At 41.9% G+C, this 25,000-nt stretch overlaps 1 protein-coding gene across 1 annotated transcript in view; it reads right to left on the bottom strand.

The window, feature by feature from the left end:
• Window positions 1-25,000, bottom strand: part of LOC106571069 (regulator of G-protein signaling 6) — a 119,963-nt gene that overhangs the window by 7,497 nt on the left and 87,466 nt on the right. Inside the window, exons 11-13 of the mRNA XM_045695553.1 lie at window positions 23,028-23,089; window positions 3,136-3,246; window positions 1,387-1,512 (exon numbers count right to left, since the gene is read on the bottom strand). Of these exons, the coding sequence (XP_045551509.1) occupies window positions 1,387-1,512; window positions 3,136-3,246; window positions 23,028-23,089 (299 nt within the window). The remainder of the gene's footprint in view (window positions 1-1,386; window positions 1,513-3,135; window positions 3,247-23,027; window positions 23,090-25,000) is intronic.

Here is a 25,000-nt window from a genome sequence, read left to right on the forward strand (position 1 = left end):
AGAGAGACAGAGAGACAGACAGAGAGAGAGACAGAGAGAGAGAGAGACAGAGGGGAGAGAGAGAGACACAGAGAGAGAGAGAGAGAGAGAGAGAGAGAGAGAGAGACAGAGAGCTATGGTGAGTTAGTGGAGGTATGGAGAGTGTTTGGCAGCTGAGGGCTGGACAGAGAGAAGGGTGTGTGTGTGTGATCTACTATCAGTCTAGTCCACTCCGAGACTCTGTTATCCTTTAGTAGAGCCCCTCATCAGAACATACCTTCAGAGATGCACACAAGCACGCACGCTGACAGTGCTCCTGACCCCCTGAAGAGAGGCCTAAAGGGGACTGACAGCGCTCCTGACCCCCCTGAAGAGAGGCCTAAAGGGGACTGACAGCGCTCCTGACCCCCCTGAAGAGAGGCCTAAAGGGGGCTGACAGCGCTCCTGACCCCTCTGAAGAGAGGCCTAAAGGGGGCTGACAGCACTCCTGACCCCCCTGAAGAGAGGCCTAAAGGGGGCTGACAGCGCTCCTGACCCCCTGAAGAGAGGCCTAAAGGGAACTGACAACATTCCTGACCCCCCTGAAGAGAGGCCTAAAGGGGGATGACAGCGCTCCTGACCCCCTGAAGAGAGGCCTAAAGGGAACTGACAGCATTCCTGACCCCCCTGAAGAGAGGCCTAAAGGGGACTGACAGCCCTCCTGACCCCCCTGAAGAGAGGCCTAAAGGGGGCTGACAGCATTCCTGACCCCCCTGAAGAGAGGCCTAAAGGGGACTGACAGCGCTCCTGACCCCCCTGAAGAGAGGCCTAAAGGGGGCTGACAGCGCTCCTGACCCCCCTGAAGAGAGGCCTAAAGGGGACCAGTAGATGGTCATGGTGGGTGCTGGAGGGTCAGTGCTATCAGAGGAGAGCTAGTCCAGGTGACTTCCGAACAGATGGGAAGGACTTGTTGATTTTTCATTTATTTTAATTTAACCTTTTATTTATCCAGGCGAGTCAATTAAGAACCGATTCTTATTGACAATTGTCTGAAAGAGAGGTAAAAGATGAAGGGAAGGTTAAGGGAAGAGTACGAGGGGAAAATATTATAGGTAGGGGATGATTGGAGGAGGTAAGAGGAAATAGGGAAAGAAAAGAATGGAGGGATGGGATGGAGCTAAGAGATCAGGTGATGGGAGAGAAAGAAGGGATGACGGTAAGAGAGGAAGAAGGGAAGGGAGGAAAAATGGAGGGATGGGATGAAGGGATCTGATGAGAAGAAATAAGGAAAGGATGAGATAAAAGGATGGGTGAATGAAAGAAGGAAAGGAGAGGAAGTGTGTGTGACTCACTGTAGATTTTCTGAGCTGAATCCAGAACAAATGAGGAGAGAGGAAAGGAAAGGAGGAGAGGAAGTGTGTGACTCACTGTAGGTTCTCTGAGCTGAACTCTGATTCCAGGAACTTGAGGAACTGGTCGCGACCTGCCGGATCCTTCAGAGCTTCATCTAGAGAAAATCCCCACTTCCTCACTCTCTGTTGACTGGGGTCCTTACTAAAGGGGGGGAGATAGAGGAGGAGCGAGTAGGACAGGAAATAACGAGGAGGAGAGAGTAGGACAGGAAATAACGAGGAGGAGAGAGGAGGGAAAAACAGTTTGAATTCATGAAAGGAGCAAGATATTAAAAATATAAAAATAATAGATAGGCAGAACAAATATATACTGTGATCTCAGACAGCCTCAAACACCACATGTTGGACAAGCGGTGACAGCGAAGGAGAAACATTGGCAGCATAATACTGTAATGGCAGCGTTCACATGACACCTTATCATTTAAATCACTGCAGGACATTTCCCTCTAAACCTGTAATGTAATTAATCAATTTATAAAGGTTATGACGCTACATTAGGCTCAATGATTATATGTCTGGGTTGATTCATCTCTAAATAAGTTAAAGAGACCAGAAGAGTTACAGAAGAACTACACACTGTGCTCAGCAACGGCCTCGTCCACCGTGAAATATCTTTCATATCTGGATCTGATAGTGGTGTAGGACATTAGGAGATGTCATTGCCCTTTGTTCAGATCGTTCAGACTTTAAGGACGATTATCTAAAGTCCCGTTTATACCTGGTTCTAACATGCGTCCCGATCTTGTCCACATTCTGATTGTGACCACATTTTTAGACGGGTGTAGGAGACTAAAAACTCATTGTGATCAGATCATCTTGCCCACCTCTGGAGGTAGTCAGACACACATTGTGTAGACAGATCTGGACAGAGACACCATTTAAATCTTCATTCTGCCCTTTAAAATCATTGACAGGCTGGCACAATTGACTGATTACGTCAATCTGTGTCTTACAATAAATATATACGTAATATTTTGAAAGAACAGCCGTGAAATTATTTGCATAAAGGAAAGGACCAACAAATCTGATCACAATGCAGACACGGCAGACATATTTTAATACCATGTGTAGACACATTTCTGGGAATAATCAGAGTGTCTCACTGTAAACCCGATCAGGACAAAGGACCCATGTTAGCACCAGGTTAAATGGGGCTATGGATTTGTATCTGGATATCAATCAAGTGTAAACAGCTCTGGGTGATCAAATCATTTAAATCATCATTGATACTGGCCTCTAAAACCACTGGCACCATTGACATATGGCATAAATAATTATCTTCAAAATAAATACAGTCATATTATTTTTTTGAAAGAATAATCTGTCAAATAATCTGCAGACAGAGAGACACCAGGAAATCTGGTCACAATACGGACATAATGGACGGACAACAGACAAACTTTTACTACCGTGTGTACTAACGGCTACAGTGTGAGGCACAATCAGAATGTGGATAAGATCAGGACAAAGGACACATGTTAGAACCAGGTATAAACGAGGCTTAAGACACTTTGATTATTGGCACTTTGATTTCATCCTTTAATAATGAATAATAACGATAATAAGTTGTCATTGCCCATCATGTTCCTCTCTGTCACTGAAGGTGATTTTGCAGCTGAAGTGGCTAGGTGGATTAGTTAGTTGAAAAGCCATGAATGGGGTGTTTGTGGGAGAGACAGAGACCAGAGACAAGTATGTATCATACAGGGAAGTCACAGATATATACCAGTCCACCGATTGGAGAACATAGGGTTGTGGTTCTTACCTGGCCTCTAGGTCCCAGAATGAGAGGTCGTCACTGGTCCAGGGATTGGAGGGTTCTGGTGACACCACAAACGGGTCATACTCCTGGTACTGCTCAGTGTAGGTCATCAGACTGAAAGCAACACAACATACAAAAGACAGAGGATGGACGGAATGGAAGAATGACACATGATCAGTCAGATATCAGTTCAACAGTAGGCCCTACAGTCAGATATCAGTTCTACTGTAGGCCCTACAGTCAGATATCAGTTCTACTGTAGGCCCTACAGTCAGATATCAGTTATAATGTAGGAACTACAGTCGGATATCAGTTATAATATAGGCCCTACAGTCAGATATCAGTTCAACTGTAGGCCCTACAGTCAGATATCAGTTCTACTGTAGGCACTACAGTCAGATATCAGTTATAATGTAGGCCCTACAGTCAAATATCAGTTCTACTGTAGGCCCTACAGTCAGATATCAGTTCTACTGTAGGCACTACAGTCAGATATCAGTTATAATGTAGGCCCTACAGTCAGATATCAGTTCTACTGTAGGCCCTACAGTCGGATATCAGTTACAATGTAGGCACTACAGTCAGATATCAGTTATAATGTAGGCACTACAGTCAGATATCAGATCAACTGTAGGCCCTACAGTCAGATATCAGTTCTACTGTAGACCCTACAGTCAGATATCAGTTCTACTGTAGGCCCTACAGTCAGATATCAGTTCTACTGTAGGCCCTACAGTCGGATATCAGTTATAATGTAGGCACTACAGTCAGATATCAGTTCTACTGTAGGCCCTACAGTCAGATATCAGTTATAATATAGGCCCTACAGTCAGATATCAGTTATAATATAGGCCCTACGGTCAGATATCAGTTATACTGTAGGCACTACAGTCAGATATCAGTTATAATGTAGGCCCTACAGTCAGATATCAGTTATACTGCAGGCACTACAGTAAGATATCAGTTATAATGTAGAACCTACAGTCAGATATCAGTTCTACTATAGGCCCTACAGTCAGATATCAGTTCTACTGTAGGCCCTACAGTCAGATATCAGTTCTAATGTAGGCCCTACAGTCAGATATCAGTTCTACTGTGGGCCCTACAGTCAGATATCAGTTCTACTGTAGGCCCTACAGTCAGATATCAGGTCTACTGTAGGCCCTACAGTCAGATATCAGTTATAATGTAGGCCCTACAGTCGGATATCAGTTATAATGTAGGCACTACAGTCAGATATTAGTTATAATGTAGGCCCTACAGTCAGATATCAGTTATAATGTAGGCCCTACAGTCAGATATCAGTTATAATATAGGCCCTACAGTCAGATATCAGTTCAACTGTAGGCCCTACAGTCAGATATCAGTTCTACTGTAGGCACTACAGTCGGATATCAGTTCTACTGTAGGCCCTACAGTCGGATAGCAGATATAATGTAGGCCCTACAGTAGGATAGCAGTTATAATGTAGGCACTACAGTCGGATATCAGTTATAATGTAGGCACTACAGTCAGATATCAGTTATAATATAGGCACTACAGTCGGATATCAGTTATAATGTAGGCCCTACAGTCAGATATCAGTTATAATGTAGGCCCTACAGTCAGATATCAGTTATAATGTAGGCCCTACAATCAGATAGCAGTTATAATGTAGCCCCTACAGTCAGATATCAGTTATAATGTAGGCCCTACAGTCAGATATCAGTTATAATGCAGGCCCTACAGTCAGATATCAGTTATACTGTAGGCCCTACAGTCAGATAGCAGTTCTACTGTAGGCCCTACAGTCAAATATCAGTTCTACTGTAGGCCCTACAGTCAGATATCAGTTATAATGTAGGCACTACAGTCAGATATCAGTTATAATGTAGGCCCTACAGTCAGATATCAGTTATACTGTGGGCCCTACAGTCAGATATCAGTTCTACTGTAGGCCCTACAGTCAGATATCAGTTATAATGTAGGCCCTACAGTCGGATATCAGTTATAATGTAGGCCCTACAGTCAGATATCAGTTATAATGTAGGACCTACAGTCGGATATCAGTTATAATGTAGGCCCTACAGTCAGATATCAGTTATAATGTAGGCCCTACAGTCAGATATCAGTTATAATATAGGCCCTACAGTCAGATATCAGTTCAACTGTAGGCCCTACAGTCAGATATCAGTTCTACTGTAGGCACTACAGTCAGATATCAGTTATAATGTAGACCCTACAGTCAGATATCAGTTCTACTGTAGGCCCTACAGTCGGATATCAGTTCTACTGTAGGCCCTACAGTCGGATATCAGTTCTACTGTAGGCCCTACAGTCAGATATCAGTTCTACTGTAGGCCCTACAGTCAGATATCAGTTCTACTGTAGGCCCTACAGTCTGATATCAGTTCTACTGTAGGCCCTACAGTCAGATATCAATTATAATGTAGGCCCTACAGTCGGATATCAGTTATAATGTAGGCCCTAGAGTCAGAAATCAGTTATAATGTAGGCACTACAGTCAGATATCAGTTATAATATAGGCCCTACAGTCAGATATCAGTTCAACTGTAGGCCCTACAGTCAGATATCAGTTCTACTGCAGGCACTACAGTCAGATATCAGTTATAATGTAGGCCCTACAGTCAGATATCAGTTCTACTGTAGGCCCTACAGTCAGATATCAGTTCTACTGTAGGCCCTACAGTCGGATATCAGTTCTACTGTAGGCCCTACAGTCGGATAGCAGTTATAATGTAGGCACTACAGTCAGATATCAGTTATAATGTAGGCACTACAGTCGGATATCAGTTATAATGTAGGCCCTACAGTCAGATATCAGTTATAATGTAGGCCCTACAGTCAGATATCAGTTATAACGTAGGCCCTACAATCAGATAGCAGTTATAAAGCAGGCCCTACAGTCAGATATAAGTTATAATGTAGGCCCTACAGTCAGATATCAGTTCTACTGTAGGCCCTACAGTCAGATATCAGTTCTAATGTAGGCCCTACAGTCGGATATCAGTTATAATGTAGGCACTACAGTCGGATATCAGTTATAATGTAGGCACTACAGTCAGATATCAGTTATAATGTAGGCACTACAGTCGGATATCAGTTATAATGTAGGCCCTACAGTCAGATATCGGTTATAATGTAGGCCCTACAGTCAGATATCAGTTATAATGTAGGCACTACAGTCGGATATCAGTTATAATGTAGGCCCTACAGTCAGATATCAGTTATAACGTAGGCCCTACAATCAGATAGCAGTTATAATGCAGGCCCTACAGTCAGATATCAGTTATAATGTAGGCCCTACAGTCAGATATCAGTTCTACTGTAGGCCCTACAGTCAGATATCAGTTCTAATGTAGGCCCTACAGTCGGATATCAGTTATAATGTAGGCACTACAGTCGGATATCAGTTATAATGTAGGCACTACAGTCAGATATCAGTTATAATGTAGGCACTACAGTCGGATATCAGTTATAATGTAGGCCCTACAGTCAGATATCGGTTATAATGTAGGCCCTACAGTCAGATATCAGTTATAATGTAGGCCCTACAGTCAGATAGCAGTTCTACTGTAGGCCCTACAGTCAGATTGCAGTTCTACTGTAGGCCGTACAGTCAAATATCAGTTCTACTGTAGCCCCTACAGTCAGATATCAGTTATAATGTAGGCCCTACAGTCAGATATCAGTTATAATGCAGGCCCTACAGTCAGATATCAGTTATACTGTAGGCCCTACAGTCAGATAGCAGTTCTACTGTAGGCCCTACAGTCAAATATCAGTTCTACTGTAGGCCCTACAGTCAGATATCAGTTATAATGTAGGCACTACAGTCAGATATCAGTTATAATGTAGGCCCTACAGTCAGATATCAGTTATACTGTGGGCCCTACAGTCAGATATCAGTTCTACTGTAGGCCCTACAGTCAGATATCAGTTATAATGTAGGCCCTACAGTCGGATATCAGTTATAATGTAGGCCCTACAGTCAGATATCAGTTATAATGTAGGCCCTACAGTCGGATATCAGTTATAATGTAGGCCCTACAGTCAGATATCAGTTATAATGTAGGCCCTACAGTCAGATATCAGTTATAATATAGGCCCTACAGTCAGATATCAGTTCAACTGTAGGCCCTACAGTCAGATATCAGTTCTACTGTAGGCACTACAGTCAGATATCAGTTATAATGTAGACCCTACAGTCAGATATCAGTTCTACTGTAGGCCCTACAGTCGGATATCAGTTCTACTGTAGGCCCTACAGTCGGATATCAGTTCTACTGTAGGCCCTACAGTCAGATATCAGTTCTACTGTAGGCCCTACAGTCAGATATCAGTTCTACTGTAGGCCCTACAGTCTGATATCAGTTCTACTGTAGGCCCTACAGTCAGATATCAATTATAATGTAGGCCCTACAGTCGGATATCAGTTATAATGTAGGCCCTAGAGTCAGAAATCATATATAATGTAGGCACTACAGTCAGATATCAGTTATAATATAGGCCCTACAGTCAGATATCAGTTCAACTGTAGGCCCTACAGTCAGATATCAGTTCTACTGCAGGCACTACAGTCAGATATCAGTTATAATGTAGGCCCTACAGTCGGATATCAGTTATAATGTAGGCCCTACAGTCAGATATCAGTTATAATGTAGGCCCTACAGTCAGATATCAGTTATAACGTAGGCCCTACAATCAGATAGCAGTTATAATGCAGGCCCTACAGTCAGATATCAGTTATAATGTAGGCCCTACAGTCAGATATCAGTTCTACTGTAGGCCCTACAGTCAGATATCAGTTCTAATGTAGGCCCTACAGTCGGATATCAGTTATAATGTAGGCACTACAGTCGGATATCAGTTATAATGTAGGCACTACAGTCAGATATCAGTTATAATGTAGGCACTACAGTCGGATATCAGTTATAATGTAGGCCCTACAGTCAGATATCGGTTATAATGTAGGCCCTACAGTCAGATATCAGTTATAATGTAGGCCCTACAGTCAGATAGCAGTTCTACTGTAGGCCCTACAGTCAGATTGCAGTTCTACTGTAGGCCGTACAGTCAAATATCAGTTCTACTGTAGGCCCTACAGTCAGATATCAGTTATAATGTAGGCCCTACAGTCAGATATCAGTTCTACTGTTGGACCTACAGTTGGATATCAGTTATAATGTAGGCACTACAGTCAGATATCAGTTATAATGTAGGCCCTACAGTCAGATATCAGTTATAATGTAGGCCCTACAATCAGATAGCAGTTATAATGTAGCCCCTACAGTCAGATATCAGTTATAATGTAGGCCCTACAGTCAGATATCAGTTATAATGCAGGCCCTACAGTCAGATATCAGTTATACTGTAGGCCCTACAGTCAGATAGCAGTTCTACTGTAGGCCCTACAGTCAAATATCAGTTCTACTGTAGGCCCTACAGTCAGATATCAGTTATAATGTAGGCACTACAGTCAGATATCAGTTATAATGTAGGCCCTACAGTCAGATATCAGTTATACTGTGGGCCCTACAGTCAGATATCAGTTCTACTGTAGGCCCTACAGTCAGATATCAGTTATAATGTAGGCCCTACAGTCGGATATCAGTTATAATGTAGGCCCTACAGTCAGATATCAGTTATAATGTAGGCCCTACAGTCGGATATCAGTTATAATGTAGGCCCTACAGTCAGATATCAGTTATAATGTAGGCCCTACAGTCAGATATCAGTTATAATATAGGCCCTACAGTCAGATATCAGTTCAACTGTAGGCCCTACAGTCAGATATCAGTTCTACTGTAGGCAAAACAGTCAGATATCAGTTATAATGTAGACCCTACAGTCAGATATCAGTTCTACTGTAGGCCCTACAGTCGGATATCAGTTCTACTGTAGGCCCTACAGTCGGATATCAGTTCTACTGTAGGCCCTACAGTCAGATATCAGTTCTACTGTAGGCCCTACAGTCAGATATCAGTTCTACTGTAGGCCCTACAGTCTGATATCAGTTCTACTGTAGGCCCTACAGTCAGATATCAATTATAATGTAGGCCCTACAGTCGGATATCAGTTATAATGTAGGCCCTAGAGTCAGAAATCAGTTATAATGTAGGCACTACAGTCAGATATCAGTTATAATATAGGCCCTACAGTCAGATATCAGTTCAACTGTAGGCCCTACAGTCAGATATCAGTTCTACTGCAGGCACTACAGTCAGATATCAGTTATAATGTAGGCCCTACAGTCAGATATCAGTTCTACTGTAGGCCCTACAGTCAGATATCAGTTCTCCTGTAGGCCCTACAGTCGGATATCAGTTCTACTGTAGGCCCTACAGTCGGATAGCAGTTATAATGTAGGCACTACAGTCAGATATCAGTTATAATGTAGGCACTACAGTCGGATATCAGTTATAATGTAGGCCCTACAGTCAGATATCAGTTATAATGTAGGCCCTACAGTCAGATATCAGTTATAACGTAGGCCCTACAATCAGATAGCAGTTATAATGCAGGCCCTACAGTCAGATATCAGTTATAATGTAGGCCCTACAGTCAGATATCAGTTCTACTGTAGGCCCTACAGTCAGATATCAGTTCTAATGTAGGCCCTACAGTCGGATATCAGTTATAATGTAGGCACTACAGTCGGATATCAGTTATAATGTAGGCACTACAGTCAGATATCAGTTATAATGTAGGCACTACAGTCGGATATCAGTTATAATGTAGGCCCTACAGTCAGATATCGGTTATAATGTAGGCCCTACAGTCAGATATCAGTTATAATGTAGGCCCTACAGTCAGATAGCAGTTCTACTGTAGGCCCTACAGTCAGATTGCAGTTCTACTGTAGGCCGTACAGTCAAATATCAGTTCTACTGTAGGCCCTACAGTCAGATATCAGTTATAATGTAGGCCCTACAGTCAGATATCAGTTCTACTGTTGGACCTACAGTTGGATATCAGTTATAATGTAGGCACTACAGTCAGATATCAGTTATAATGTAGGCCCTACAGTCAGATATCAGTTATACTGTGGGCCCTACAGTCAGATATCAGTTCTACTGTAGGCCCTACAGTCAGATATCAGTTATAATGTAGGCCCTACAGTCGGATATCAGTTATAATGTAGGCCCTACAGTCAGATATCAGTTATAATGTAGGCCCTACAGTCGGATATCAGTTATAATGTAGGCCCTACAGTCAGATATCAGTTATAATATAGGCCCTACAGTCAGATATCAGTTCTACTGTAGGCACTACAGTCAGATATCAGTTATAATGTAGGCCCTACAGTCAGATATCAGTTCTACTGTAGGCCCTACAGTCAGATATCAGTTCTACTGTAGGCACTACAGTCGGATATCAGTTCTACTGTAGGCCCTACAGTCGGATATCAGTTCTACTGTAGGCCCTACAGTCGGATAGCAGTTATAATGTAGGCCCTACAGTGGGATATCAGTTATAATGTAGGCACTACAGTGGGATATCAGTTATAATGTAGGCACTACAGTCAGATATCAGTTATAATGTAGGCCCTACAGTCGGATATCAGTTATAATGTAGGCCCTACAGTCAGATATCAGTTATAATGTAGGCCCTACAGTCAGATATCAGTTATAATGTAGGCCCTACAATCAGATAGCAGTTATAATGTAGGCCCTACAGTCAGATATCAGTTATAATGCAGGCCCTACAGTCAGATATCAGTTATACTGTAGACCCTACAGTCAGATAGCAGTTCTACTGTAGGCCCTACAGTCAAATATCAGTTCTACTGTAGGCCCTACAGTCAGATATCAGTTATAATGTAGGCCCTACAGTCAGATATCAGTTCTACTGTTGGACCTACAGTTGGATATCAGTTATAATGTAGGCACTACAGTCAGATATCAGTTATAATGTAGGCCCTACAGTCAGATATCAGTTATACTGTGGGCCCTACAGTCAGATATCAGTTCTACTGTAGGCCCTACAGTCAGATATCAGTTATAATGTAGGCCCTACAGTCGGATATCAGTTATAATGTAGGCCCTACAGTCAGATATCAGTTATAATGTAGGCCCTACAGTCGGATATCAGTTATAATGTAGGCCCTACAGTCAGATATCAGTTATAATGTAGGCCCTACTGTCAGATATCAGTTATAATATAGGCCCTACAGTCAGATATCAGTTCTACTGTAGGCCCTACAGTCGGATATCAGTTCTACTGTAGGCCCTACAGACGGATATCAGTTCTACTGTAGGCCCTACAGTCAGATATCAGTTCTACTGTAGGCCCTACAGTCAGATATCAGTTCTACTGTAGGCCCTACAGTCTGATATCAGTTCTACTGTAGGCCCTACAGTCAGATATCAATTATAATGTAGGCCCTACAGTCGGATATCAGTTATAATGTAGGCCCTAGAGTCAGAAATCAGTTATAATGTAGGCCCTACAGTCAGATATCAGTTATAATATAGGCCCTACAGTCATATATCAGTTCAACTGTAGGCCCTACAGTCAGATATCAGTTCTACTGTAGGCACTACAGTCAGATATCAGTTATAATGTAGGCCCTACAGTCAGATATCAGTTCTACTGTAGGCCCTACAGTCAGATATCAGTTCTACTGTAGGCCCTACAGTCGGATATCAGTTCTACTGTAGGCCCTACAGTCGGATAGCAGTTATAATGTAGGCACTACAGTCAGATATCAGTTATAATATAGGCACTACAGTCAGATATCAGTTATAATGTAGGCACTACTGTCGGATATCAGTTATAATGTAGGCCCTACAGTCAGATATCAGTTATAATGTAGGCCCTACAGTCAGATATCAGTTATAACGTAGGCCCTACAATCAGATAGCAGTTATAATGCAGGCCCTACAGTCAGATATCAGTTATAATGTAGGCCCTACAGTCAGATATCAGTTCTACTGTAGGCCCTACAGTCAGATATCAGTTATACTGTGGGCCCTACAGTCAGATATCAGTTCTACTGTAGGCCCTACAGTCAGATATCAGTTATAATGTAGGCCCTACAGTCGGATATCAGTTATAATGTAGGCCCTACAGTCAGATATCAGTTATAATGTAGGCCCTACAGTCGGATATCAGTTATAATGTAGGCCCTACAGTCAAATATCAGTTATAATGTAGGCCCTACAGTCAGATATCAGTTATAATATAGGCCCTACAGTCAGATATCAGTTCAACTGTAGGCCCTACAGTCAGATATCAGTTCTACTGTAGGCACTACAGTCAGATATCAGTTATAATGTAGGCCCTACAGTCAGATATCAGTTCTACTGTAGGCCTTACAGTCGGATATCAGTTCTACTGTAGGCCCTACAGTCGGATATCAGTTCTACTGTAGGCCCTACAGTCAGATATCAGTTCTACTGTAGGCCCTACAGTCAGATATCAGTTCTACTGTAGGCCCTACAGTCTGATATCAGTTCTACTGTAGAACCTACAGTCAGATATCAATTATAATGTAGGCCCTACAGTCGGATATCAGTTATAATGTAGGCCCTAGAGTCAGAAATCAGTTATAATGTAGGCCCTAAAGTCAGATATCAGTTAAAATATAGGCCCTACAGTCAGATATCAGTTCAACTGTAGGCCCTACAGTCAGATATCAGTTCTACTGTAGGCACTACAGTCAGATATCAGTTATAATGTAGGCCCTACAGTCAGATATCAGTTCTACTGTAGGCCCTACAGTCGGATATCAGTTCTACTGTAGGCCATACAGTCGGATATCAGTTCTACTGTAGGCCCTACAGTCAGATAGCAGTTATATTGTAGGCACTACAGTCAGATATCAGTTATAATGTAGGCACTACAGTCAGATATCAGTTATAATGTAGGCACTACAGTCGGATATCAGTTATAATGTAGGCCCTACAGTCCGATATCAGTTATAATGTAGGCCCTACAGTCAGATATCAGTTATAACGTAGGCCCTACAATCAGATAGCAGTTATAATGCAGGCCCTACAGTCAGATATCAGTTATAATGTAGGCCCTACAGTCAGATATCAGTTCTACTGTAGGCCCTACAGTCAGATATCAGTTCTACTGCAGGCACTACAGTCAGATATCAGTTATAATGTAGGCCCTACAGTCAGATATCAGTTCTACTGTAGGCCCTACAGTCGGATATCATTTCTACTGTAGGCCCTACAGTCGGATATCAGTTCTACTGTAAGCCCTACAGTCGGATAGCAGTTCTACTGTAAGCCCTACAGTCGGATATCAGTTATAATGTAGGCACTACAGTCAGATATCAGTTATAATGTAGGCACTACAGTCAGATATCAGTTATAATGTAGGCACTACAGTCAGATATCAGTTATAATGTAGGCACTACAGTCAGATATCAGTTATAATGTAGGCCCTACAGTCAGATATCAGTTATAATGTAGGCCCTACAGTCAGATAGCAGTTATAATGTAGGCCCTACAATCAGATAGCAGTTATAATGTAGGCCCTACAGTCAGATATCAGTTATAATGCAGGCCCTACAGTCAGATATCAGTTATAATGTAGGCCCTACAGTCAGATATCAGTTCTACTGTAGGCCCTACAGTCAAATATCAGTTCTACTGTAGGCCCTACAGTCAGATATCAGTTATAATGTAGGCCCTACAGTCAGATATCAGTTCTACTGTTGGACCTACAGTTGGATATCAGTTATAATGTAGGCACTACAGTCAGATATCAGTTATAATGTAGGCCCTACAGTCAGATATCAGTTATACTGTGGGCCCTACAGTCAGATATCAGTTCTACTGTAGGCCCTACAGTCAGATATCAGTTATAATGTAGGCCCTACAGTCGGATATCAGTTATAATGTAGGCCCTACAGTCAGATATCAGTTATAATGTAGGCCCTACAGTCGGATATCAGTTATAATGTAGGCCCTACAGTCAGATATCAGTTATAATGTAGGCCCTACAGTCAGATATCAGTTATAATATAGGCCCTACAGTCAGATATCAGTTCAACTGTAGGCCCTACAGTCAGATATCAGTTCTACTGTAGGCACTACAGTCAGATATCAGTTATAATGTAGGCCCTACAGTCAGATATCAGTTCTACTGTAGGCCCTACAGTCAGATATCAGTTCTACTGTAGGCACTACAGTCGGATATCAGTTCTACTGTAGGCCCTACAGTCGTATATCAGTTCTACTGTAGGCCCTACAGTCGGATAGCAGTTATAATGTAGGCCCTACAGTCGGATATCAGTTATAATGTAGGCACTACAGTCAGATATCAGTTATAATGTAGGCACTACAGTCGGATATCAGTTATAATGTAGGCCCTACAGTCAGATATCAGTTATAATGTAGGCCCTACAGTCAGATATCAGTTATAATGTAGGCCCTACAATCAGATAGCAGTTATAATGTAGGCCCTACAGTCAGATATCAGTTATAATGCAGGCCCTACAGTCAGATATCAGTTATACTGTAGGCCCTACAGTCAGATAGCAGTTCTACTGTAGGCCCTACAGTCAAATATCAGTTCTACTGTAGGCCCTACAGTCAGATATCAGTTATAATGTAGGCCCTACAGTCAGATATCAGTTATACTGTGGGCCCTACAGTCAGATATCAGTTCTACTGTAGGCCCTACAGTCAGATATCAGTTATAATGTAGGCCCTACAGTCGGATATCAGTTATAATGTAGGCCCTACAGTCAGATATCAGTTATAATGTAGGCCCTACAGTCGGATATCAGTTATAATGTAGGCCCTACAGTCAGATATCAGTTATAATGTAGGCCCTACAGTCAGATATCAGTTATAATATAGGCCCTACAGTCAGATATCAGTTCTACTGTAGGCCCTACAGTCAGATATCAGTTCTACTGTAGGCCCTACAGTCGGATATCAGTTCTACTGTAGGCCCTACAGTCAGATATCAGTTCTACTGTAGGCCCTACAGTCAGATATCAGTTCTACTGTAGGCCCTACAGTCTGATATCAGTTCTACTGTAGGCCCTACAGTCAGATATCAATTATAATGTAGGCCCTACAGTCGGATATCAGTTATAATGTAGGCCCTAGAGTCAGAAATCAGTTATAATGTAGGCCCTACAGTCAGATATCAGTTATAATATAGGCCCTACAGTCAGATATCAGTTCAACTGTAGGCCCTACAGTCAGATATCAGTTCTACTGTAGGCACTACAGTCAGATATCAGTTATAATGTAGGCCCTACAGTCAGATATCAGTTCTACTGTAGGCCCTACAGTCAGATATCAGTTCTACTGTAGGCCCTACAGTCGGATATCAGTTCTACTGTAGGCCCTACAGTCGGATAGCAGTTATAATGTAGGCACTACAGTCAGATATCAGTTATAATGTAGGCACTACAGTCAGATATCAGTTATAATGTAGGCACTACTGTCGGATATCAGTTATAATGTAGGCCCTACAGTCAGATATCAGTTATAATGTAGGCCCTACAGTCAGATATCAGTTATAACGTAGGCCCTACAATCAGATAGCAGTTATAATGCAGGCCCTACAGTCAGATATCAGTTATAATGTAGGCCCTACAGTCAGATATCAGTTCTACTGTAGGCCCTACAGTCAGATATCAGTTATACTGTGGGCCCTACAGTCAGATATCAGTTCTACTGTAGGCACTACAGTCAGATATCAGTTATAATGTAGGCCCTACAGTCGGATATCAGTTATAATGTAGGCCCTACAGTCAGATATCAGTTATAATGTAGGCCCTACAGTCGGATATCAGTTATAATGTAGGCCCTACAGTCACATCTCTGTTATACTGTAGGCCCTACAGTCAGATATCAGTTATAATATAGGCCCTACAGTCAGATATCAGTTCAACTGTAGGCCCTACAGTCAGATATCAGTTCTACTGTAGGCACTACAGTCAGATATCAGTTATAATGTAGGCCCTACAGTCAGATATCAGTTCTACTGTAGGCCTTACAGTCGGATATCAGTTCTACTGTAGGCCCTACAGTCGGATATCAGTTCTACTGTAGGCCCTACAGTCAGATATCAGTTCTACTGTAGGCCCTACAGTCAGATATCAGTTCTACTGTAGGCCCTACAGTCTGATATCAGTTCTACTGTAGAACCTACAGTCAGATATCAATTATAATGTAGGCCCTACAGTCGGATATCAGTTATAATGTAGGCCCTAGAGTCAGAAATCAGTTATAATGTAGGCCCTACAGTCAGATATCAGTTATAATATAGGCCCTACAGTCAGATATCAGTTCAACTGTAGGCCCTACAGTCAGATATCAGTTCTACTGTAGGCACTACAGTCAGATATCAGTTATAATGTAGGCCCTACAGTCAGATATCAGTTCTACTGTAGGCCCTACAGTCGGATATCAGTTCTACTGTAGGCCCTACAGTCGGATATCAGTTCTACTGTAGGCCCTACAGTCAGATATCAGTTATAATGTAGGCACTACAGTCAGATATCAGTTATAATGTAGGCACTACAGTCGGATATCAGTTATAATGTAGGCCCTACAGTCCGATATCAGTTATAATGTAGGCCCTACAGTCAGATATCAGTTATAACGTAGGCCCTACAATCAGATAGCAGTTATAATGCAGGCCCTACAGTCAGATATCAGTTATAATGTAGGCCCTACAGTCAGATATCAGTTCTACTGTAGGCCCTACAGTCAGATATCAGTTCTACTGCAGGCACTACAGTCAGATATCAGTTATAATGTAGGCCCTAGAGTCAGATATCAGTTCTACTGTAGGCCCTACAGTCGGATATCATTTCTACTGTAGGCCCTACAGTCGGATATCAGTTCTACTGTAAGCCCTACAGTCGGATAGCAGTTCTACTGTAAGCCCTACAGTCGGATATCAGTTATAATGTAGGCACTACAGTCAGATATCAGTTATAATGTAGGCACTACAGTCAGATATCAGTTATAATGTAGGCACTACAGTCAGATATCAGTTATAATGTAGGCACTACAGTCGGATATCAGTTATAATGTAGGCCCTACAGTCAGATATCAGTTATAATGTAGGCCCTACAGTCAGATAGCAGTTATAATGTAGGCCCTACAATCAGATAGCAGTTATAATGTAGGCCCTACAGTCAGATATCAGTTATAATGCAGGCCCTACAGTCAGATATCAGTTATAATGTAGGCCCTACAGTCAGATATCAGTTCTACTGTAGGCCCTACAGTCAAATATCAGTTCTACTGTAGGCCCTACAGTCAGATATCAGTTATAATGTAGGCCCTACAGTCAGATATCAGTTATAATATAGGCCCTACAGTCAGATATCAGTTCAACTGTAGGCCCTACAGTCAGATATCAGTACTACTGTAAGCACTACAGTCAGATATCAGTTATAATGTAGGCCATACAGTCAGATATCAGTTCTACTGTAGGCCCTACAGTCGGATATCAGTTCTACTGTAGGCCCTACAGTCGGATATCAGTTCTACTGTAGGCCGTACAGTCGGATATCAGTTCTACTGTAGGCCCTACAGTCGGATAGCAGTTATAATGTAGGCACTACAGTCAGATATCAGTTATAATGTAGGCACTACAGTCAGATATCAGTTATAATGTAGGCACTACAGTCGGATATCAGTTCTAATGTAGGCCCTACAGTCCGATATCAGTTATAATGTAGTTCCCTCCTGTCAGATATCAGTTATAACGTAGGCCCTACAGTCAGATAGCAGTTATAACGCAGGCCCTACAGTCAGATATCAGTTATAATGTAGGCCCTACAGTCAGATATCAGTTCTACTGTAGGCCCTCCAGTCAGATATCAGTTCTACTGTAGGCACTACAGTCAGATATCAGTTATAATGTAAGCCCTACAGTCAGATATCAGTTCTACTGTAGGCCCTACAGTCGGATATCAGTTCTACTGTAGGCCCTACAGTCGGATATCAGTTATACTGTAAGCCCTACAGTCGGATAGCAGTTATGACGTAGGCCCTACAGTCGGATATCAGTTATAATGTCGGCACTACAGTCAGATATCAGTTATAATGTAGGCACTACAGTCAGATATCAGTTATAATGTAGGCACTACAGTCGGATATCAGTTATAATGTAGGCCCTACAGTCAGATATCAGTTATAATGTAGGCCCTACAGTCAGATATCAGTTATAATGTATGCCCTACAATCAGATAGCAGTTATAATGTAGGCCCTACAGTCAGATATCAGTTCTACTGTAGGCCCTACAGTCAAATATCAGTTCTACTGTAGGCCCTACAGTCAGATATCAGTTATAATGTAGGCCCTACAGTCAGATATCAGTTCTACTGTAGGCCCTGCAGTCAGATAGCAGTTATAATGTAGGCCCTACAGTCAGATATCAGTTCTACTGTAGGCCCTACAGTCAGATATGAATTCTACTGTAGGCCCTACAGTCAGATATCAGTTCTACTGTAGGCCCTACAGTCAGATATCAGTTCTACTGTAGGCCCTACAGTCAGATATCAGTTATAATGTAGGCCCTACAGTCAGATATCAATTATAATGTAGGCACTACAGTCAGATATCAGTTATAATGTAGGCCCTACAGTCAGATATCAGTTCAACTGTAGGCCCTACAGTCAGATATCAGTGCTACTGTAGGCCCTACAGTCAGATATCAGTTATAATGTAGGCCCTAAAGTCAGATATCAGTTATAATGTAGGCACTACAGTCAGATATCAGTTCAACTGTAGGCCCTACAGTCGGATAGCAGTTATAATGTAGGCCCTACAGTCGGATATCAGTTCTACTGTAGGCCCTACAGTCAGATATCAGTTATACTGTAGGCACTACAGTCAGATATCAGTTCTACTGTAGGCCCTACAGTCGGATAGCAGTGATAATGTAGGCCCTACAGTCAGTTATAATGTTATAATGTAGGCACTACAGTCAGATATCAGTTATAATGTAGGCCCTACAGTCAGATATCAGTTCAACTGTAGGCCCTACAGTCAGATATCAGTTCTACTGTAGGCCCTACAGTCAGATATCAGTTATAATGTAGGCCCTACTGTCAGATATCAGTTATAATGTAGGCACTACAGTCAGATATCAGTTATAATGTAGGCACTACAGTCAGATATCAGTTCTACTGTAGGCCCTACAGTCAGATATCAGTTCAACTGTAGACCCTACAGTCAGATATCAGTGCTACTGTAGGCCCTACAGTCAGATATCAGTTCTACTGTAGGCACTACAGTCAGATATCAGTTCTACTGTAGGCCCTACAGTCGGATAGCAGTTATTATGTAGTCCCTACAGTCGGATATCAGTTATAATGTAGGCACTACAGTCAGATATCAGTTATAATGTAGGCCCTACTGTCAGATATCAGTTTAACTGTAGGCCCTACAGTCAGATATCAGTTCTACTGTAAGCCCTACAGTTAGATATCAGTTCTAATGTAGGCCCTACAGTCAGATATCAGTTATAATGTAGGCCCTACAGTCAGATATCAGTTCTACTGTAGGTACTAGAGTCAGATATCATTTCTACTGTAGGCCCTACAGTCGGATAGCAGTTATAATGTAGGCCCTACAGTCAGATATCAGTTCTACTGTAGGCCCTACAGTCAGATATCAGTTCTACTGTAGGCCCTACAGTCAGATATCAGTTCTACTGTAGGCCCTACAGTCAGATATGGGTTCTACTGTAGGCCCTACAGTCAGATATGGGTTCTACTGTAGGCACTACAGTCAGATATCAGTTATAATGTAGGCCCTACAGTCAGATATCAGTTCTACTGTAGGCACTAGAGTCAGATATCATTTCTACTGTAGGCCCTACAGTCGGATAGCAGTTATAATGTAGGCCCTACAGTCAGATATCAGTTCTACTGTAGGCCCTACAGTCAGATATCAGTTCTACTGTAGGCCCTACAGTCAGATATCAGTTCTACTGTAGGCCCTACAGTCAGATATGGGTTCTACTGTAGGCCCTACAGTCAGATATGGGTTCTACTGTAGGCACTACAGTCAGATATCAGTTCTACTGTAGGCCCTACAGTCAGATATCAGTTCTACTGTAGGCCCTACAGTCAGATATCAGTTCTACTGTAGGCCCTACAGTCAGATATCAGTTATAATGTAGGCCCTACAGTCAGATATCAATTATAATGTAGGCACTACAGTCAGATATCAGTTATAATGTAGGCCCTACAGTCAGATATCAGTTCAACTGTAGGCCCTACAGTCAGATATCAGTGCTACTGTAGGCCCTACAGTCAGATATCAGTTATAATGTAGGCCCTAAAGTCAGATATCAGTTATAATGTAGGCACTACAGTCAGATATCAGTTCAACTGTAGGCCCTACAGTCGGATAGCAGTTATAATGTAGGCCCTACAGTCGGATATCAGTTCTACTGTAGGCCCTACAGTCAGATATCAGTTATACTGTAGGCACTACAGTCAGATATCAGTTCTACTGTAGGCCCTACAGTCGGATAGCAGTGATAATGTAGGCCCTACAGTCAGTTATAATGTTATAATGTAGGCACTACAGTCAGATATCAGTTATAATGTAGGCCCTACAGTCAGATATCAGTTCAACTGTAGGCCCTACAGTCAGATATCAGTTCTACTGTAGGCCCTACAGTCAGATATCAGTTATAATGTAGGCCCTACTGTCAGATATCAGTTATAATGTAGGCACTACAGTCAGATATCAGTTATAATGTAGGCACTACAGTCAGATATCAGTTCTACTGTAGGCCCTACAGTCAGATATCAGTTCAACTGTAGGCCCTACAGTCAGATATCAGTGCTACTGTAGGCCCTACAGTCAGATATCAGTTCTACTGTAGGCACTACAGTCAGATATCAGTTCTACTGTAGGCCCTACAGTCGGATAGCAGTTATTATGTAGGCCCTACAGTCGGATATCAGTTATAATGTAGGCACTACAGTCAGATATCAGTTATAATGTAGGCCCTACTGTCAGATATCAGTTTAACTGTAGGCCCTACAGTCAGATATCAGTTCTACTGTAAGCCCTACAGTTAGATATCAGTTCTAATGTAGGCCCTACAGTCAGATATCAGTTATAATGTAGGCCCTACAGTCAGATATCAGTTCTACTGTAGGCACTAGAGTCAGATATCATTTCTACTGTAGGCCCTACAGTCGGATAGCAGTTATAATGTAGGCCCTACAGTCAGATATCAGTTCTACTGTAGGCCCTACAGTCAGATATCAGTTCTACTGTAGGCCCTACAGTCAGATATCAGTTCTACTGTAGGCCCTACAGTCAGATATGGGTTCTACTGTAGGCCCTACAGTCAGATATGGGTTCTACTGTAGGCACTACAGTCAGATATCAGTTATAATGTAGGCCCTACAGTCAGATATCAGTTCTACTGTAGGCACTAGAGTCAGATATCATTTCTACTGTAGGCCCTACAGTCGGATAGCAGTTATAATGTAGGCCCTACAGTCAGATATCAGTTCTACTGTAGGCCCTACAGTCAGATATCAGTTCTACTGTAGGCCCTACAGTCAGATATCAGTTCTACTGTAGGCCCTACAGTCAGATATGGGTTCTACTGTAGGCCCTACAGTCAGATATGGGTTCTACTGTAGGCACTACAGTCAGATATCAGTTCTACTGTAGGCCCTACAGTCAGATATCAGTTCTACTGTAGGCCCTACAGTCAGATATCAGTTCTACTGTAGGCCCTACAGTCAGATATCAGTTCTACTGTAGGCACTACAGTCAGATATCAGTTCTACTGTAGGCCCTACAGTCGGATAGCAGTTATAATGTAGGCCCTACAGTCAGATATCAGTTATAATATAGGCACTACAGTCGGATAGCAGTTATAATGTAGGCCCTACAGTCGGATAGCAGTTATAATGTAGGCCCTACAGTCAGATATCAGTTCTACTGTAGGCCCTACAGTCAGATATCAGTTCTACTGTAGGCCCTACAGTCAGATATCAGTTCTACTGTAGGCCCTACAGTCAGATATGGGTTCTACTGTAGGCCCTACAGTCAGATATGGGTTCTACTGTAGGCACTACAGTCAGATATCAGTTCTACTGTAGGCCCTACAGTCAGATATCAGTTCTACTGTAGGCCCTACAGTCAGATATCAGTTCTACTGTAGGCCCTACAGTCAGATATCAGTTCTACTGTAGGCACTACAGTCAGATATCAGTTCTACTGTAGGCCCTACAGTCGGATAGCAGTTATAATGTAGGCCCTACAGTCAGATATCAGTTATAATATAGGCACTACAGTCGGATAGCAGTTATAATGTAGGCACTACAGTCAGATATCAGTTATAATGTAGGCAGTATATTTTGTATATTTTGTTTGACAAATCAAACGTTTTAGATTTTCAATATTCATGTTAATATTTTTCAATATTCATAAATTATTATAAGACAATTGTTATCGAAATACTGCTCATATTACAGAGCAAGCTTAATATGACACCAATTTATGCTTTGCAGCTTCTACAGATTAAACATTAAGGAGTCTTAGCGGAGGCCTGGAAAAGGCCAAAATGACACAAATATGCCAACTTTGATCAATTATTTGTCAATTAGGCTTTTAGATATAAATGTATGTCAACAATCCCTTCTCTAAAGGAACATTTTATGGATTACATTTTGTGAAAATCCCCCAAAATCATTGTATTTTTTTGTCCTAGTTTCAGGAGGAATCACTCCATGTCTATGCTCTTATTGCGGCTCAGAAAAATAAATGACTTGGGGGGGGGGGGTTCTCCTATTCAGAGCTCTGGAATTCCATACAGGTTGATAAAATATACACGTGTTGATTTATCAAGGCCAAAGTGCTTTATGACAGGATATGTTTTATAGGTGAGATGGTGGAGCTTTGCTCATACCTACCTCTCAGCGACTTTTGAAACCTTTATACAGTGTCTGTCCAACTGGCTGTTAAGAAACACAATCTGAGGAGGAGAAGAAATAGTCATCATTATTCATTGATTATGATTAAAACTGGTTTCTAATTGATACAGTGCATTCAGAAAGTATTCAGACCACTTGACTTTTTTCATATTTTGTTACGTTACAGCCTTATTCTAAAATGGATTGAATACATTTTTTCCCCTGATCAATCTATACACAATTCCCCATAATGACATCACAATACCCCATAATGACATCACAATACCCCATAATGACATCACAATACCCCATAATGTCATCACAATACCCCATAATGACAAAGCAAAAACGTTTTGGGGGATTTTTTTTGCAAATGTATAAAAAAAAAAAACTGAAATACCTTATTTGCATAAGTATTCAGACATTGTCGTAGAGCTCCCAGACAGGATTGTGTCGAACATATCTGGGGAATGGTACCAAAACATTTCTGCAGCATTGAAGGTCCCCAAGAACATAGTGGCCCCCATCAATTTTGAATGTAAGAAGTTTGGAACCACAAAGACTGGCCGTCCGGAAAAACTGAGCAATCGGGGGAGAAGAGCCTTGGTCAGAGAGTAGACCAAGAACCCGATGGTCACTCTGAAAGAGATCCAAAGTTCCTCTGTGGAGATGGGAGAACCTTCCAGAAGGACAACCATCTCTGCAGCACTCCACCAATCAGGCCTTCATGGTAAAGTTGCCAGAAGGAAGCCACTCCTCAGTAAAAGGCACATGACAACCCACTTGGAGTTTGCCAAAAGGCACCTAAAGTCTCTCAGACCATGAGAAACAAGATTCTCTGGTATGATGGAATCAAGATTGAACTCTTTGGCCTGAATGCCAAGCGTCATGTCTGGAGGAAACCTGGCACCATCCCTACGGTGAAGCATGGTGGTGGCAGCATCATGCTGTTCGGATGTTTTTCAGCGGCAGGGACTGGGAGACAAGTCAGGGTTGAGCGAAAGATGAATGGAGCAAAGTACAGAAAGATACTTGATGAAAACCTACTCCAGAGCGCTCAGGACCTCAGACTGGGGCAAAGATTCACTTTCCAACAGGACAACGACGACACAGCCACAGCCAAGACAACGCATGAGTGGCTTTGGAAAAAGTCTCTGAATGTCCTTGAGTGGCCAGAGCACGGATTTGAACCCGATCAAACATCTCTGGAGAGACCTGAAAATAGCTGTGCAGTTATGCCCCCCACGCAAGAAGACTCGAGGTCGTAATCGCTGCCAAAGATGCTTCAACAAAGAACTGAGTAAAGGGTATGAATACTTATGTGAGAGTAATATTTCAGTTTTTTTGGTTATACATTTGCAAACATTTCTAAAAGCCAGTTTTTGCTTTGTCATTATGGGGTATTGTGTGTAGGTTGATGAGCAAAAAAATATTTAATCAATTTTAGAATAAGGCTGTAATGTAACTAATGTGGAAAATGTCAATGGTTCTGAATCCAATAGAACATCCAACATCAAAAAGAACATCCAATGGAACATCTAATAGAACATCTAATGGAACATCCAATGGAACATCCAATGGAACATCCAATGGAACATCCAATGGGACATCCAATGGAACATCCAATGGAACATCCAATAGAACATCCAATAGAACATCCAATGGAACATCCAATAGAACATCCAACATCCAATAGAACATCCAATGGAACATCCAATAGAACATCTAATAGAACATCCAATAGAACATCCAATAGAAAATACAACATCCAATAGAACATCCCATAGAACATCTAATAGAACATCCAACATCAAATAGAACATCCAATAGAGCATCTAATAAAACATCCAACATCCAATATGACATCCATTATAACTTCCAATAGAACATCCAATATCCAATAGAACATCTAATTGAACATTCAATAGAACATCTAATAGAACATCCAACATCTAATAGAACATCCAATACAA

Source organism: Salmo salar, chromosome ssa15 (assembly GCF_905237065.1).
Source record: "Salmo salar chromosome ssa15, Ssal_v3.1, whole genome shotgun sequence".
NCBI classification, from domain to species: Eukaryota; Metazoa; Chordata; class Actinopteri; order Salmoniformes; family Salmonidae; genus Salmo; species Salmo salar.